This window comes from Cotesia typhae, unplaced genomic scaffold (genome assembly GCF_013202065.1).
Source record: "Cotesia typhae breed Kobodo isofemale line unplaced genomic scaffold, CoteBio_Ctyphae contig_48, whole genome shotgun sequence".
In the NCBI taxonomy this organism is placed as follows: Eukaryota; Metazoa; Arthropoda; class Insecta; order Hymenoptera; family Braconidae; genus Cotesia; species Cotesia typhae.
Window position 1 is genome coordinate 10,203,370 of NW_027423756.1, and position 17,817 is coordinate 10,221,186.

The window sequence follows — 17,817 nt, forward strand, 5'->3', positions numbered from 1 at the left end:
TTTAAAACAAAAATAACTAGATTTACACATGTAGACATAATAATATATATGACAACATAATACGCAAATATCTAGAAATTTAGCCGTTTAGTACCTCGGCTCTTAATGCATCTCAAGAATGTAAGATCAGCTGTAGACCGTTTTATTGCTTGGTCGTGTCCTCCATACACCCACTATGCAAATTTCGAAATCATAAATGTTATAAATATTTCTATAGCATTACATCATAAATATATACCGCAGTAGTATTAAAAGTAAGTATTAAAAAAGAAGTTATAATAATCCATCACATGGATATTGATTGAAATTTTTTTATTCGGCTTAAAATACTTTCCCCTTAAAAAAAAATATTATTTTTATTTTTCCTCAGTGAAATACGCCTAGCATTTAAAAGTTAACAAGGGCTACAACAAACACGATCATCGGAGATTCGACATCTAATTTTAGTTTCTGTTTTGCCTCGACAACGAGTAGTTGTGCGTGCCAACAACAAATCTATCGTAAACCACCTTGATGGTATAGACTCCAGCTTTCCAGCGTGACACACTTAAAGTTTGTACATTATATTTAAATTATCTCAATAATATTCTCAATTATTTTTAATTTTTAAATTTATTACTTTTTAAAAATGAAAAATAATTATGTTATTAAAATTAGCTGTCACTTGACAATTAAAAAAATTTTTTTTAATAAATAAATTATTACAAAAAAAAATTGTTAAAAAAATAGACTTGTAGAAATTTAATAAAATTAAAAATGCAATTTTTTAAAAATAATTTTTTTGTTAAAGAAAATTAAAAAATTGTCAAGTGACAGCTAAATTAAATGTCATAAAATAATTTGTTTTACACTTTTTGACTTTTAGAATGAATATTGGAATATTTTTCAACGATCTCTACAAAATAAAAGACAATGAAGATTTTATGGAGCAATTTATCAACCACTCAAAGTCTGGGAACCGACACAAGATGATCGAGATGGTTATGCAACAACAACAGGTGGCTGGGTTAAAAATTTGTTCAGTGTTTATCGGAAAAAACAACGAAAAAGCCCGTAATTTATTCAATGATATTAATCTGATAAAAAAAGATACCGCTAGAGAGACAATTGCCCACAAAATAAACCAACTGACTCGAGGATTGTTTGCTGTTGAAAGGGAAAATTTATTGGCCATTGAAATTATTTTGTCGCGAGCAAGACACCAATTTGGCGTCGGGCTGCATGAAAAGTGTTGCAGAGACTGTGACTACGCGATTGAATTACTAAATAGTGTGCAAATGTCTAGAGAAAATGAATTGGATAATTATAAGACTCTGTTCAGTGCTTTGAAGCACCAGGCATTGAAATTAATTTACAAGAACATGAATAAATTTGATTACAACGATAATCCGACAGTAAGTGTTAAAGTTGATGGAAAACGCAGTAAAAAATTGTTGAGTTGCAGTGACACAGTGTCTCTTTTTCATGATTCTGTTCGCGGAAGACATTTGATTGCCACTAGAAACATAAAAGCTGGCAATGTCGTTATTATTGACAAACCGTTCGCATTTAGTACTGATAAACAAGCTCTTTGCACCAATTGTTTGCACTGTCATGTGTCGTTTTCATTGGAAGAACAAACGAAGATACCTTGTTCCAATTGTCAAACAGTGAGTATCATTTATATTATTAAGAGAAGAAAAATTTTCACGGAAAAAAGAAAAATTGAAAAATTACAGTTTCAGATTGTAATTATTACAGATCTTATAAGAATTATATTGTAGAATATAATATTTACATTTTAATGTAATAATTAAAATCTAAAACTTTAATTTTTCCAGTTTTCTTTACGATGGGCCACATTTACATTATATAATGTAAATATTAATCAATTATTTTTGTTTTAGGTTGCGTTTTGTTCAGAAGAATGCCGTAAAGAAGCTTGGAGTAGCTACCATAAGTACGAATGTATGATCTTCGATATTTTCCTAGAGAATTTGGATTCAAATCAGCAATGCTCCCATCTTTTATTGGCATATCGTACCACAGTTATCAAAGCAATCAACAAAGAATCCAATACTTTGGATACAGAATTCATAAAGTACCACAGAGAAGAAATTGACAATAATAATAATTTTAATAAAACAATCATAAGTAGGTATGATCCTTTGGATTATAACACAGTTTATTTGCTGGAGACTCATTGCAAAAAATCCGAACCACGGGTCAATTTGGCTCGTGCAATAAAAGCTGTTTACTTAGCAAAATGTATGCAGTATGTATTTGAACAAACTCGGGTGAAAAATATTGAAGAAGAAGAAATAAAAATACTGGCGGTAGCAATAATGCGACATATGCAAGTGATTAATTGCAACGCTTATGAAATAGTTGAGAATATTCGGGATCAAAGGACGAAAATATGGGAACCAAGAAATATTGGTGGTGCTATTTATACCACTGTCAGTCTTGTTAATCATAGCTGCTATCCAAATGTTGTTCGTCACTCTTATCCTGACGGTAATTTAATTTAATTACTTAAAATTAATTATTCTTTAAATAAATTTTTGCTAATTGTATATAATTTCAGGTAAAGTTGTAGTTCGTGCGTTGAGATTTATCGCAAAAGGATCTGAAATTCTAGATTGCTATGGACCACATTTTATAAGTGACGAATTACTTTCACGCCAGAAACTTTTATCAGATAAATATAATTTTATTTGTACATGCGAGGCCTGTAAAAATGACTGGAAATTGTCTACAAGTGATACGATATTTCGATGCTTGTGTGGATCTAAGATTGATGTTAAACAATCACGCTGTACACGCGTGTCTTGCTCGCGTAAAATTGACATTAAAAAACTCACCGATCAGTTGATTAAGTCAACTAAAAAGCGTGTCAACGCGATTAACATTATGTACGACGGAAATTACGTGCAAGCGTTACCCTTATTATTAGAACACTCTGCGTTTGTTGATAAAAATTTAATAGAGCCTAACATTGAAGCCGCCAAAACACAGCAATCGATAATACAATGCTTCAATAGCATGTCCAATATAAGTAAACTTTCGAGTACGCAGTTCTGATTTAATTCTTAAAATTTTATTCCATCCAGCGCTTCTCATTGATCTAATGTAATGAATTGTCTTTTTTAAATGTTAAATACTTACAATAAAATTTCAACAAAACATTTATTTAATTTTTCAGGACATATATTTATTTTTTCAGGAGGAGAAAATTATTTTATTGTCTTTAAAATACAAGTGAATAACCAATTATCACAACAGTCCTTAAATCTATGTATTTGCTAATTAATAGCGCAGTGATATTTTTTTTTTTTTTTATTTATACTTACACGGAAAAAAGTGAACTGTAAAATTCAATCGGATTCCAGTTAATTTTATAATTTCAAACAGTAAAGTGGACATCGGGGTGGCAAAAATATAAATTCCTGATTAAAAAGAATTGGATTGACTAGAAAACCAATTCTTTTCAATACTTTTTTCTTTGTCTCAATACTTTTTTTTTTTAATTAGGGATATTACAGAATTTAATGTAGAAATTGTAAAAGCCACAATTTATAATTTAATATCGAAAATAAGTAATTATATAATATATACTAGAAATTCAAATTTCGCGCGCTTTAATCCTAACCAATAAGGAATCAGTAACCATTATTTCGAGTATTTTGATATAAACTAGCTATAGTTCAATCATCAATTTTATATTAAAGAGCTATGAGAAGAAGGAGAACTCAGATAAAGAGAAGGGGATTACGATTTTACTGCTTGAAATAGTAATTTTTAGCAGTTGATCATTACTTATTACAAATCGACTATTATTTATTACAGTTTACTTTTTTCCATGTATAAAACAAAAATTTAATTAATGATTACTCAATATTAATTATTCTGTTGATAATTTTGATTATTTTTAACACTAATCTTATTTTAAAATAAAAATAAAAAAAACATTACACAGATAAATATAAAAAATTACATTTACTCTTATAATGTGTTGAAATTATTAATAATTTCATTGATAAATCGTTCATGATAGTTCCACTTATTTGTTTTCTATTTTTATAAATTTTTAAATACATATATAACAATAAATGCATTATTAATTATTACAAATATATTACAAAAAAAAACTTTATCATTAAAAAATTAACAAACAAAAATAAAAATTGTACTTTGATCATAATAAGAGTGAAAGAAATTGACCTTTACCTTCGCTCTTACTTTTTTTTTTATAACATATTTTATTGAAACAATTTTAGCACATCAATGTACATAATTCAACTGCAGTTTATAATCTCCCCATTTATTTGAAACAAGGGAAGCGCTTTATTATTTTTATTATTATTATAATATATTTATTATTTAAATACTTGTTCACTATTCAATAAGGCATTTACGCAACAGTTAAATTATATACATCATTTATAACTCTCAATCCTTTTTATATTATAATATTTCTATAAGACATTACAGGGTTTCTATATCACTGTAATCACTTATTCATATATTTATATATAATTAATTTTTTTACTTTAATAATTAAACGCATCTTTACTTCTTATATTTAGTTTTTAAAGATGATATACAAACAACAAGTTGTGCGAATTTTAACGTATCAATTACAGATACTGCGGCGTTATTTTAGCGCAAGCTAATGCTTACAGGAAGTATATTATAACCAGTGCTTAATATTTATAAAATAATTAATAATTATAAAATTATTTCAAAGCACTGAGATTGGTATATACAAGACATCTCGTTGAACTTGATGGAAATTGTAGATAAAAATGTTGATTGCATTAAAAAATTATTTATTTTATTTTGTCAGAGCCAGACCTAAAATTATTTTAGTAAATTATGTAAATTATGTAATAAAAATAAATAATTGTAATAATTTTAATTTATACTGACTTCGTCATTGCTGATAATTAGTCAGACGTGCTCACCGTTGCTAGTACCGCTCGTACTAGTTACACCTTCACTTTTTTCCACAGTAGTTTGCTGTTGTCGATTAGTTTCTTGATTTTCGCGTTCTCTTTCGCGGGCTGCTTTTCTTTCGCGTAAAAGTTCCATTCTGCGAGCGCGATGAAGACTTCCTGATGGGAATGTTGAATCTTCGACAGCTGCTGCGGCTGCTGCTGTTGCTCCACGTTCTACTACCGTCTAAAAAAAAAATATTTTAACAATACAAATCATGATTTAAGGTAAGAGACCCAGTTATTGACTCTGGCCTATTTATTGAGACTTGCAATTTTATTTTAATTGAAAAAAAAAAAAAAAAAAATTCAACTATAATAAATTAATAAATATAATTTTTGAATTATAAATTTTAAGAATATTGTTTTTTTTTTTAATTAGAATAAAATTGCAAGTGTCAATAATTAAGTCTTTTATTTTATTTAAAATTTAAAAATTTCAGAAAATTAAAAACCTTAAGAATAAAACTAGCTGATGAATTTTTGGCATTAGGACTCTGAGCGCCCCAATTATGGCCATGTGTACTAAAATAACCACCCATTTTAGGTTTTATATGCCGATTATGCATTTCCATATGAACTATTTTCATAAACTCTATTTGCGCTGCAAGTTTCTGGATTTCTTCTTTTAATTCCTCGTTTTCTTGAAACAAATCAGTTGTTTCTTCAGCGACAAGGCCACGTATTCCATTCAAAGAAAAGCTCGCTGTTATTCCACGAGCACGAGCACGACTGTCCCACTGGTCACCATGACCTCGTAAAACTCTCAATACCTACGTAAATATAAGCATATTAACATATTTAACTTATACTACACACTTACAATGACTGAATCATAAAAATTCCTTTTTTCTTTACTTCATACTTTCATATCACACGCTCTATGCGAATGAATATTTTAATTATAATTCTTATCTGATTATAATTAATGAATTAATTATTTTAAAAATACCTTCGGGCCAAATACAAGGCCAACAGTTACTGTTGTTGATAGTTGGGTTCGTAAAAAACCCAGAGTGTACTTAATGTCAGGTCCTGCGTGCGGGAATATAAAAAGACTGAAATAAAAATTTATTGAATAATTAATGACCTTTTTATAATTATAAAATATGTAAATATAAATAAATTATTTACTGAATTGCTATCATTGTTGTATTTACACCGGCAATGTTATAAATTGCGTAACTAATTAATCGAGCTTCATTGAATAAGCTCTCGGCATTACGCACGTTGTAGCAGACTTTTATCCCCCACGCGAGAAATAATATCTCCCCTGTGTGATTAAAATATATCATTTATTATTAATGACAATAATAATAGTCAAAATAAATAGAATAAAATAAAATATTTAAAAAAAGAAGAAATACAAACCTATTGCAAGACTGTGATCCCACCAATTATAATTGCATTGATAAAACTTTAGACCTTGGCTGTCAGCAATAACATGAGCGTCAGGCGGAGCACTGAGTGTCCAAGTGCTCAAATAAATAATCATAACAAGCAGAATGGGAATCATCCACTGTAGTAGCTGCTTATCGGTGAGCTTAACTTTGTGAGCGCTCTTGACGCGATACGTCAATGATACTCTCCAGGTTTTCATTAGCAAAGCTGTGTAAGATATGCAGAACCCAAGATGTCTTGTCCACTTGGTTGCGATGCAAGAGTAGACGTCAAGTACGGGAAATATTGCAGCCATCTACAAGTGCACCGAAAGCTCGAGTATGTATTATACTTATCTCTTATCTCTTCTATTAATTATAATTGATAATAAATTACAAATTAATTAGTAATTATTTTGTCGCGCTTCGACCATTTTATTTACTATAATTTTCTATTAATAACTAATTAATGACTAATAGAAAATCAATTTCAATAATTATTAGCCAGTGAATTATTAAAATAGCACTAAAAGTACTTAACTCACTTCTAGGTACATAATTGCACACCCGAGTAGAGTGATGGATAGAAAAATTGGCGATGCAACCTTGAATACTTTGAGCTTCCTATGTTTGTAGACATAAAATATTAAAAGGACGGCGCCACACGAACAAAATATCGAAAACGTCAGCAAAGTTATTCTGAAATAAATAATTCATCAATTTTATTACAATAATTAAATATTTAAAAAGTTTCAATGATAATAATAATAATAATAATTTATTATACATACCTAAATGGCCAATGATAAGTTGCTAAGCAAGGTTCTGGACCTGTGCAAGTCATACAACCGACAGCACATCTAGTGCATTTAAACATTTTATCATACAAATCACTTTTATTTGTCTGCATTTCTCTCCACGCAGCTTTAAATTAGAATAAAAAAAAAAAAAAAAAAAAAATACATTGTTTTAGCGACAAAAGTTAAGTAATTAAAATATAAAATGGACAATTTTAAACTGAGACACTTGGTCTCAGAAAAAAAAGAAGGTAAGTATCTCTTAGCCGTATAATTTACGTTGGGAAAACTTTTCAGGGCTATTCATAGAAATATGAGATTGAAGATGGAAGATAAAAGACACAAGAACAGAAGGAGCGAGTATGTTAGGTAGTGCATACCTTCTACAAGTACACCATCAAAAGCTGCAAGCTCTTTACCAGCGGCACTAGAAAGATCTAGGCTGTAAAATCCGTCACGACATCTGCATACGTAGGCACCTTTTACCCATCCGGGTGCTATGCTGCTGTTGCTGCTGCTGCTGCTGCTGCTGCTGCTGGAGGGTCCTCTATACTCGCACTGCAAATTCCTCGGTATAATTATTCATTAGTTCCTACTTCTTACGACAGAATATTTTATCCATCATCATCATAATCATCATTAATTAAAGTTAAAACTTTTAACAAAATTATATCTAATTAATCTTGATTATGTTTACTTGCGTAGTATCGTTGTGACACTTGTGAGAGCCGCTGAAGGATTCCATCTGATTATCCCGAGGAGATGCGGCCCCAGAAGTATCCAAATGTTGACGGATGACGAACTCTGAAGCAGAACTCGAAGAAGAAGATGTAAAAGTTGGAACTGAATCAGCAGAAGAAGACGGATCTTGGTCGCATTGGTTGACTACCAGGCCACTGATGTCGATATCGACACTTAAAAAGTCACGAGTGCTGCAATAATCGATCGCGATTATTCAGTATGGTATACGACGACGATGCGTCTGTAAAAAGTTTTTAATAATATTCACTTTACAAACTCTTGTATATATTATTAAAAGTTATCTGGCTTTTTGTTTCAGAATAAATACTCACTCTTATCTAATTCTTAACTTTTAAAGTTTAATGTCAATGCAAATGTGAACTGAAGTTTAAAATGGATTTAACTAAACTATGTTAGAGCGTTAATTTGAATAAATTACCCGGTTCGTGCATCCGATTGCCGAACATACACGCTGTATGATATTATCCACTGGTGGGTTTTGCAGGACAGATATGGCACCGTCCACCAGCCCATATATGACTCTATCGGCGCTGATAACACGAACTTCGGAGACCTGGAAAATTTAATAAACATATCATCAATACAACCATAAATAAATTAACCTTTCGAGTCGGGTTTGATTATTGAAAAATTATGCTGAAGATATATTAAGATATAATGTATGGGCGTGTATATTCTTGTACACAGAAAGAAAAAAGCATAAATTTCTTCTTGCTCCAAAATAACTTCCTGATAATTTTCTTGGTTCAAGAAATTTTTTTTTCTGTGTAGATATATTGAGAGAAAAAATAAATATTTTTTTTGACAATAAATTAATTTGATAAAAATTTTCAACAATTTATTTTTTAACTAAAGAAATTAAATTTTTTTTCACAGTAATTTTTTTTGTTGGAAAAAAATTTTCTAAATTTGAAAAAAAAATTTTTTGGATGAAAATTCTTCAGTTCTCTATCTAAAATTATTTTTTTCCAACAAGAAAATGATTTTTTCAGTTGAGAAATAAAATTGTTAACAAATTAATTTATTTTTTTCAAAATAAATTTTTCCTCTCAGTGTATATATATTTATAGGTAATATGTAGATGAGGAAACACATGAAAATATTAGAGCAGAGAAGTATAGAAAAAAAAAAGGTATTGAAGAACCTCAATTGCGAAGTAGAGCCTCCGGGTTTCTCGAACCAAGGGACTCTTGGATGCGGTCGATATCCCGCGCGCAGGGTGTCGCTTTCAAGTTTTATTGGCTCACCCATACTACTTGGCGTACGTTTTAACCAGGTTTCCGCGATAACAATATCCGTCGATGCATTCAGAACGACAACTCTCGTTGCTATTGCATTGTTGACCGACAACAAAAGTGATCGTGCTACTGCGTCCAATAGTCCTGCTGATGTTATCAATGAATCATTTATTTTATTGTTATTACTATAGATATTATTATTCATACAATATGTAGGGGAAGGTCACATCTCCAACAATCTTTAGTCAATTTTTTTCTCATTCTTATTTAACATTATTTATAGTATTCCTGATTATAAAAAAATGATAATGCAATAAAAATTATTTATATAGAAAATTCGATATGAAATTTTTTTTTTTTTATATTCATACTTAAAATTTTTACAGTCTCTGCCATTTATATTGGCATTGATAAAATTTTATACGAATAAATTCTTTCTACATTTATAACAATAAATATATAGCATATCTATCGATAAGAATTTAAATAAGAAATACTTTGAATTTAAAGAATAAAAATTTGTAAATCTAAAATTATTAAGCGTTAAATTTTTCGAGATAAAAATAAATTTATTCATATTTAAATCCTCAAAAGTTTTTTTTTACTTAACTTCTTTCCCCCTGTGACATAATTCTCATAATATATAATATATAATATATGATATATGATACATGGGTGATTCTCATTTCTCGCCTTACTTTGTAAGAGAAAAATAGTTGAGCTAGCGTCCCCGATTGATAGGGGTTGATAGGGTCACACGGGTCAATTTTTCCCGAGGATTTATGAAAGTGACATTTTCTTATAAAATCATAATCTCTCAACCAAATATCTATATAACGATTTAAAATTTTATTTTTTATAAAAAAACAAAATTAAATACCGTAGCGAAATTTTTTTAATTGAAAAATCAAAATTTTTTCGTAGCCATTACGTCGCTAATAAAAACGAATATCTGGGTTAAAATGAAACACCGAAACATGACACTGAAGTCCAACATTTTTTAATTTTTTTCATTAATAAAATTAAAACCAAAAAAAAAAAAATTTTTTTTTAATTGAATTTACAATTTTTTAAACTTTTTACATGTGGAATTTTTTTTTTTTCCACAAAAAAAAATCTGACAAAAAAAATTGTCAGATGTCTATTAATTTCAGTGACATACCAAAATTGTGTTAACACACACTATTTTGTTCCTCGTTAAATATTTTTAAAAATACGACGAGTGTGACATCCATTCATGAAAGTGTCAAAAAAAACCGCGCAAATTGACGGAAAAAATCTTATAGAAATCTGTATAAATAGAAATACTATATTGTTGACAATTATGTAAAAAAATTGCAGTCGATAGTTAAAATAGTTTAAATAATTAAATTTAAATTGTTTTTTTGAAAAAAATTCAAAGAATAATCTATTTGATAATTAAGTACTCAGAAAAATATTGCGCGCCTTTCGTATTTGTTTAAAATGAAAATTTCCCATTACATAAAGTAAATATATATTTGGAGATCTCTATTGAAGCTTACGTGGATGATTATTTGATCCGAGATTCTGCATCATCGTAGCAGCCATATCTATTTTCTGTCTCGCTCCATCGAATCGTCTTGGATCCAAAGCTGCTCCAGTTGGTAGAGATTTATATCCCGCTGTCGACGCACAATCTTCGCCGAGTGAATTTGATGACGCTGCTTCAATGATATCCAGCGCTTCTTCCACTTCAGCCTTTAAAAAAAAAAAAAGAAATAAAAATAAAAATAATAATAGAATCGACTGATGAATAAATACACGATTCGGTGAGTAAATAGAACGCATGATTAAATAAATAGATTGTATCCAGAATTCTCAATGTTAAATCAATTATGCAAAATTTCAATACCGAATGATAAATATTATAAATCAGAGTGAATTCAGCTATTAATAATGGATTACTGATTGTGCTGAGAAAACTCGCACGAACACCAATTTGTATATTTTATTGAATAAATAAAATAACGGTTACAAAATCGCTTTTTACACAAGAAAAAATATTTGCTCAGTCGTTAAAATATTTTATTGTTCGAGATTTTTATTGCATCGAGTACTCCGGTATTTGAAGCAGGAATGAACCTCGATAAATAAATAGAGCTTCAGTTCGAGTTAAAGCCGAAACTAAAACTAAAAGCCATAAAGCATTAACGGAGGAAAGGAAACTATTACTATTACTATTACTATTATCATTATTACTATTAAAACAGTTGCGAAAGTTGGATTTAATTAATGTTTCCGCTACTTATAGTTATAGTTACGGGTATTAGATACTACACCGATGTAATTTTTAACAACACAGTCCGAATTAAGTGATGAATCTCTCCCTTAAAAATAAAAAGCTTTTCTCTCGAATACCGCCGGCTAAATAATAAACTATTTTTTTTTTCTTTTATTTTGTACTGCGTTCATATTTCATCTATTGTTTATATCTTTAAATCATCTTCTTTGAATAAAAAACACTGACTTTTATGTGCTTCTACTTGTGACTTTCCGAATTCCTTTTCGAGTGTTTTTATACACTTTTATTTATTTATCTAAAGCAGTAACCAGATTAACTTTGTAAGCTGACTATTAGACTGTATGAGAAATAAAACTTTTTTTTTATTCTTTTAATAAATAAATCTAAAATTTATCTTCGGTGATAAATAAAAATTATTTTTAATTTCTATTGAGTGAAAAATTGTTTTTAATGTTTTTTAAATTACTTGATAATTTTTTTTTTATACCAAAAAATTAATTTTATATTTTATTGTTTTTGACTTATAAAAAAATTAAAATTATTAAACATTTTTTTTTTTAATTAGTCTATTTGATGAAATTTTGTAAAAATAAATTTTCTACTTAGTTTTAAACCTTTTAATGTGAAAAAAAATTTTAAGTCTGTTGAAAATCATTAATTAATTAATTTTTTGTTTTTTTAGGTACTTTAAAAAAAAAAAAAAATGTATCAAAAACATCAAAAAAAGATAAAGTATAAATTTTATTCAAAAACATGATTTTTTTTTTTCAACTTTTAAATGCAAAAAAACTATCGAAATCTTTATTTATTTTTTTTTTTTTTTCACGACATTTTTTATCATAAATAAGCCGTAAAAACAAGCAGAATTACCAAAAAAAAAAAAAAAATTCTAAACACAACTTAGAGAAAATAAAAAATGATAAAAATTTGTTTCATTTCTGACAGAATTTACCTACTAGTATTTCTCATTACAGAAGTTTTAATAATATTTCATGAATTTTATTATTATTTAATTTTAATAATGAAATTTAAGAAGATATAAACATGTTAGCAAACAGCAAGTACGCAAAGTAAGTATATAAAGCACGGAGTAGCAGAGAGTACATATTATATGAAGCAAGTGTTTGTTTCAGACAAACTATTATATTACCCGACGAATGTCAAAGGGTCCAGGATTCCCACGAGAGAGAGTAGAACTTGTAGCCGGCGGTAGTGATGTGGATTTCGCAGATGTACTTGCACCCATTGTTGCATGGACGTACGTCATGACCGCGATGGTTGTCATCGTGGTCGTGGTCAAATGTAATGCTGTAACGTGCCAGCTTCTGTTGTACTCCATTCCTTTCTGTTTAAACGTCTGAAACATCCCACGTGTCAGTCTGTTTGAGCGCTATCTAATTGTTGGCAGAACAATTACTTGTACTTGGTAGCTAAATTTTAATTACTCTTGTACTAGACTCGAAAATTACGAGGTTCAGATAGAGATAGAGAAAAAGGTCACCACACTAGATAAATGTTTTTATTTACCTGTCGGTTTTAATCTCGAAATCTTTAATTAAAAAGGTTTTTAGGGCAGGCGGGTTCTAGATTTCTTTATTCTTTCGTGGACCCCGATATCACGGGAGCCTTTTTCTGGTGTACATTTATCGATTCCCTCTTGAGGACGACCAATTCTGATACAACGCTCGTCGCTTTAAATTTGAGCGCCGTTTGATGGGAATGTGTCTTCGACATTGCTGTTTTTTTTAGTTTAGTTTTTTTTATTGTAAACGCCCAAGGGCTTGAGGAAAGATGAGGATGGATAGAAAATCACGGATGCTGTTTGCCTTGATGAAATGACTTTTTTTCAACTTTTTCGCCTCAATAGTTTTTAATTATTTACAGATGTTTAAACTTCTTCATGATGAATTTCAATCTGGAATAAATGTAAGAAGTTAATTAAAAAAAGTTTTGATCATTTTTTTCCGTATTTTTATCTATTTTTTTTATTTTTTAAATTTTATAATTAATTTTCAAAGTAACAGAAAATTTTTAAAAATGTTCTAGAAATTTTGGTAATTATTTACAAGTAGGGTCTAACATTTTAATTTTCATTTTTTGAACGAAATTTTTTTTTTATTTATTTTTTTGAAAAAATACTTTTAAAAAAAAATATATCAAAAACATAAAAAAAAAAAAAAAAAATAAAATAGAAATTTTACCCAAAAAACATGAGCCAAAATTTTTTCCAACTTTTGAAGGGAAAAAAGCTATCGAAATATTAATTTTAAAAACAAGCAGAATAAAAACAAAATTTTTCACCTAAATATGGCCAAAAATACGTTTGACTCCAATTGTAAATAATTACCGAAATTTTTTTTATGATATTTTGAATTATTTAAAATAGTTTGTTAAGGATCTATTTTAATTGAGGTTTTGATTTCTTATTACTGATAAATTTAACATTTGAACACCGCAAACTTTCTACTAATAAGTGTTTCAGAACTTAATGAGAACTTTGAAGTGAAGAAAATCGAATTAAGCTCATCAATATTTCTTCTCTATTAATTAATAAAATAAAACCACTAGGTATATTTTTAAAATCGCCGAAGGTTCAAATTTTTTTTTTTTTTAAAGTATTCATTAAAATATTTCGGTCGTTTGAAAATTTCACAAAGCTTAAAAATTGCCTGAATTACTTCCAGTAGAAAAATTGTTGAAAAGGTTAAAAAAAAAAAAAATAAAATCAAGCAACAATAAAATATGATTGGAGTAAAATTGATTTTTGTTGACGTTTGCCCTTAAATCTTGTTGAAAAATGCAAGTTATTTCAATAGCAAATAGAAATAGATTTATATTGCGTGGTGTAACTCTGTAGCTTGTTATTTCACATTTTTCTTCTCTTATTATTATTGTTGTCATTTATTTTTATTTTCAGTATTGTTCTCGCTATTGTTATTATTATAATCCAGCCAAGTATATAACATAAAAAGTATTCTAAATTATGCGAGAAAAGTTTAAAGGAGAAAATATTGTATTTATAAATAAATGTACACTTGGACTTACAATAAACTCGCGACTTAAAAAAGAATAAAAAATCACAAACTAAACTTTTAAAAAAATATTTTTTCCGCGCAAATAACCACGCTCTCGTTATTTGGTATTAAAATTAATAAAACTAAAATAAAAAAGTATTAAATAAATTGAAAAATGTATTCTATTAATTTATATGTAAAGTACGTAGAAAAAATCGAGTTCTCAAGAGGCGTATGTGTATGTACATATATTTTTATATTATACGGTATAAAATAGTAGGATAGGGTTGTGAAGATACACCCCAGGGTTTTTGCAGCAATTTCATGAGTCACTTATCAAAGTATATAAACTCATCAGTAACAAGGTAGAGGTAGAGATAGAGGCAGAGGGACAAATTTCGAAATAGATAATAGACTATGTACATTAACAAATCGATTCTTAGGCTTAGAATCCTGACTGAAATCCATAAATAGACATTATAGCAGCAATAACACCTCGGAAAATCCTCTCGATGGTATAATAAGAACATTTTTAAAATAACACGGTAATAAAATCGTTAGAGGCTATAAATAAGGGATTTAAACTATTATCAGCTCATTTGCAATATTCAGGAATCGACAGGTGAATCTATCAGTTTTTGAACAATTTTTTATCTTAAATCAATTATTACTAGCAACTATAAATAAATAAAATTTTGCTTTATTGAATAATGAATTTTGTTAAATTGCACTGTACTTTTTTAACTATTGATATTTTTAAAGATATAAGCTCATTTCGATGTTACACTCATCAAGAGCTTTCATTTGAGTACCCACATGCATTTTCATATATTTTTCATATTTAAATATATGTGATATATATAAATATATAAAAAAATGATGTGGGTATTTAAATGAAAGGTCTTGATGAGTGTAACATTGGGATGAGCTTATATCTTTAAAAATGTCAATAGTTGACAAGATAAAAGGTCATTTCAAAATTATTTTCTTGGTTCAAAAATTTTTTTCTTGAATCAAATTAATTTTTTTTTTTTTTTTTTTTTTTTTTTCAGTGTACAATTAGTTAAACAGCAAGCAGCGCAAAATTATCTCATACTTTTAATGAAATGATTTTTTATAAACTTTAGTAAATTTTTTTCACACTAAGAAAAAGTTTTCATTTGATATACTATTTCACTAAAAGTTATCAATTTTTAAATTAAACAGAAAAAAAAAAGTTGATGAATTTATTGAGAGCGGAATCCAATCTCGGAGCTTGGTTGTAAACTCAGGTGTGCAATTGAAATTTAAAATTAAAAATCGGGCGAGTTTATACGAACTACGAATGACCCTCAAACATCGATACTGGATTCCTGATAAGTTTGATCCTACAGGACTGAGGGAGTGCGTGATGGAACAAAATTACAATGGCATATGGGAGAATAGATATTAATATTTATTTAAACTGAAAAAGTGACAAGTGGGTGGCCAGATACAATGGGCGAAGCAGGAGCTGATCCAGGAAATATGAAAGGCTCGAGAGAATACGTAGGTCGATCGATGCAGCAACCAACAACCTGCGGTCTACGGGACAAACTCTACTACAATCCTCTACATTTTTTTTTCTTCTACCCTTTTATTATCATCTATTATTTCTATTTTTATAAATAAACATACCTACCTGCTTTGTCCTATTTTATCAATAATGTTTTCATAATAATAACAGTGAAATACCTAGAGCAAACTAAACTTGTGTATTAATAAGCATTCCTCAAAAAAACCACCAAACAAACTATTATTTACTTTTTTAATAAAAATTAAATTAATATTTTTTTTTTTTATATAACACTTATCCTCATAAAATTATTTTACCTTTTTTTTTCTTTTAATTTCATCACAAAAAACAATAATAATTCGTTTACGTAATTAAAAAAAAATTGCTAAAGTTTTTTAAATTATTAAAAAATAATTTTTGTTTTTTTTTTTAAATTAAGCTTTTTAAATAATTTTTTTCAATAACAAAAACAACAGAATTATTAATTAAATAAATTAACAATTTGTAAAATTATAATTGTAAGTAATAAGAATTAAATATAAATAAAAGCGTGATAATGATAAAAAAGAATCTCTAAATACGTACAAATAGTTATTGGTATAAATAACGCGGGAAGAGATAAAAGCACTCGATATTTAACGTAGCACTCGGTATGACTGCCCGTCAGTAACTGATGGTTCTGCTGTCGCGAAAACGAGCGGAGCGAGAGCTTTTTTTTCACTGGTTATGTGCTGGTACACAAACACAAGAGTATTTGATATTACGGTGGTGGTAGTTTCTGGTGGTGCTTAACATTTGCGAGAGCTTTAACTATAATTGACTACTACTCGGTAACGGTGGTCTTGGGTCTGAGTCTTACCCTCAATCGCCTGCGCGAACGCGCGAATATACACCAATTCACCCCCATATGATGCTCACACAACACGTGTGAGCTTCAGTAGTTCAAACTAGTGAGTGTGTATACACATGAAAAGTTTAAGTGTGTTAGTCACTCAGAGTACTTGCGCTCATCGCACCAACTTTCAAACGTAAAGCTCGATTAATTTCCTTTCACGCTATATAGCTCACTTCTATCTACTATCTCCTATCTCCTATCTACGATTGCTATTGTGTTTGTATTACATATATGTACATGAGTGTATAAATATCATTGTATTTAACGCGAGGATGATCGGAATTATCGACTAATTTAATTCTAATTATTACTTCCCCTTGTGCAGTTAATCGATTAAATTATTTGTTATAGATAACAGGCGTAACTATGATTATTAAAAGGACTTGAGGTACAAATATTGACATTAATTATCCAGCAATAATTTCATTCAATATATTAATTCACTTATTTACAATATACATCCTTTTTGTTTATTATTGTTATAATAATAACAATAATAATAATTAATTAATTAATTAATATTATTATTATTAACAATAATTAACTTGACATTCAGAAAAAGGATTATCATTTTTACGGTTACATAAATAATTTAATTAATTAATTAAATTATTAAATATCTATTAAGATATAACTTATTTTACACATACAATTGTTCAATATTATGATACTTAATTAATTTATTTTACGAAGACTATTTGAACATAATTGTTTTTAAAAAAAAAGCTTAACAATTGCAATTAAGAAGTAAACATAGAGTAAGTATGGTCTGGTATAAAAAATAATCAGATATTTAATGTAAAATATAATGACCATTTTCGTTTTATCAACTCATATATACATTTATAAATTAATGTAATAATAATAATAATTAAATATTAAGAAAAATCATTAAAAATAACCGCAAATAAATACATACTTAAATAATATCTGATTATTTTTTATTGACTGACAAAAAA

The 17,817-nt window shown here is 28.3% G+C and overlaps 2 protein-coding genes across 2 annotated transcripts; one reads left to right on the plus strand and one right to left on the minus strand.

Moving 5' to 3' along the window:
- Positions 1-113: 113 nt before the first annotated feature.
- LOC141529448 (SET and MYND domain-containing protein 4) lies at positions 114-3,170 on the plus strand. Its single transcript, XM_074245972.1, has 5 exons — positions 114-254; positions 371-552; positions 866-1,649; positions 1,887-2,496; positions 2,567-3,170. The coding sequence occupies exons 3-5, from the start codon at positions 867-869 to the stop codon at positions 3,061-3,063; spliced, it is 1,890 nt and encodes a 629-aa protein (XP_074102073.1). The 5' UTR covers positions 114-254; positions 371-552; position 866; the 3' UTR covers positions 3,064-3,170.
- A 3-nt stretch (positions 3,171-3,173) lies between these two features.
- On the minus strand, positions 3,174-17,716 carry LOC141529444 (putative G-protein coupled receptor CG31760). Its single transcript, XM_074245966.1, has 16 exons — positions 16,090-17,716; positions 12,943-13,330; positions 12,566-12,772; positions 10,676-10,871; positions 9,059-9,299; positions 8,333-8,467; positions 7,850-8,084; positions 7,533-7,710; positions 7,147-7,279; positions 6,901-7,054; positions 6,348-6,672; positions 6,111-6,249; positions 5,929-6,034; positions 5,432-5,749; positions 4,912-5,163; positions 3,174-4,836 (listed from the first exon to the last, which is right to left on the minus strand). Exons 3-15 carry the CDS (start codon positions 12,752-12,754, stop codon positions 4,933-4,935), a joined length of 2,580 nt encoding a protein of 859 aa, XP_074102067.1. The 5' UTR covers positions 12,755-12,772; positions 12,943-13,330; positions 16,090-17,716; the 3' UTR covers positions 3,174-4,836; positions 4,912-4,932.
- Positions 17,717-17,817: the final 101 nt, after the last annotated feature.

Bases quoted from the DNA above. Each gene is read 5' to 3' on its own strand.
- LOC141529448 (XM_074245972.1), top strand. From the start codon at position 867: ATGAATATTGGAATATTTTTCAACGATCTCTACAAAATAAAAGACAAT. The intron at 1,650-1,886 runs GTGAGTATCATT...TTTTTGTTTTAG, and splicing joins CTTGTTCCAATTGTCAAACA to GTTGCGTTTTGTTCAGAAGA. The intron at 2,497-2,566 runs GTAATTTAATTT...ATATAATTTCAG, and splicing joins TCGTCACTCTTATCCTGACG to GTAAAGTTGTAGTTCGTGCG.
- LOC141529444 (XM_074245966.1), bottom strand. From the start codon at position 12,754: ATGGAGTACAACAGAAGCTGGCACGTTACAGCATTACATTTGACCACG. The intron at 7,280-7,532 runs GTATGCACTACC...TCTAATTTAAAG, and splicing joins TGATGGTGTACTTGTAGAAG to CTGCGTGGAGAGAAATGCAG. The intron at 7,055-7,146 runs GTATGTATAATA...TATTTATTTCAG, and splicing joins ACTTATCATTGGCCATTTAG to AATAACTTTGCTGACGTTTT.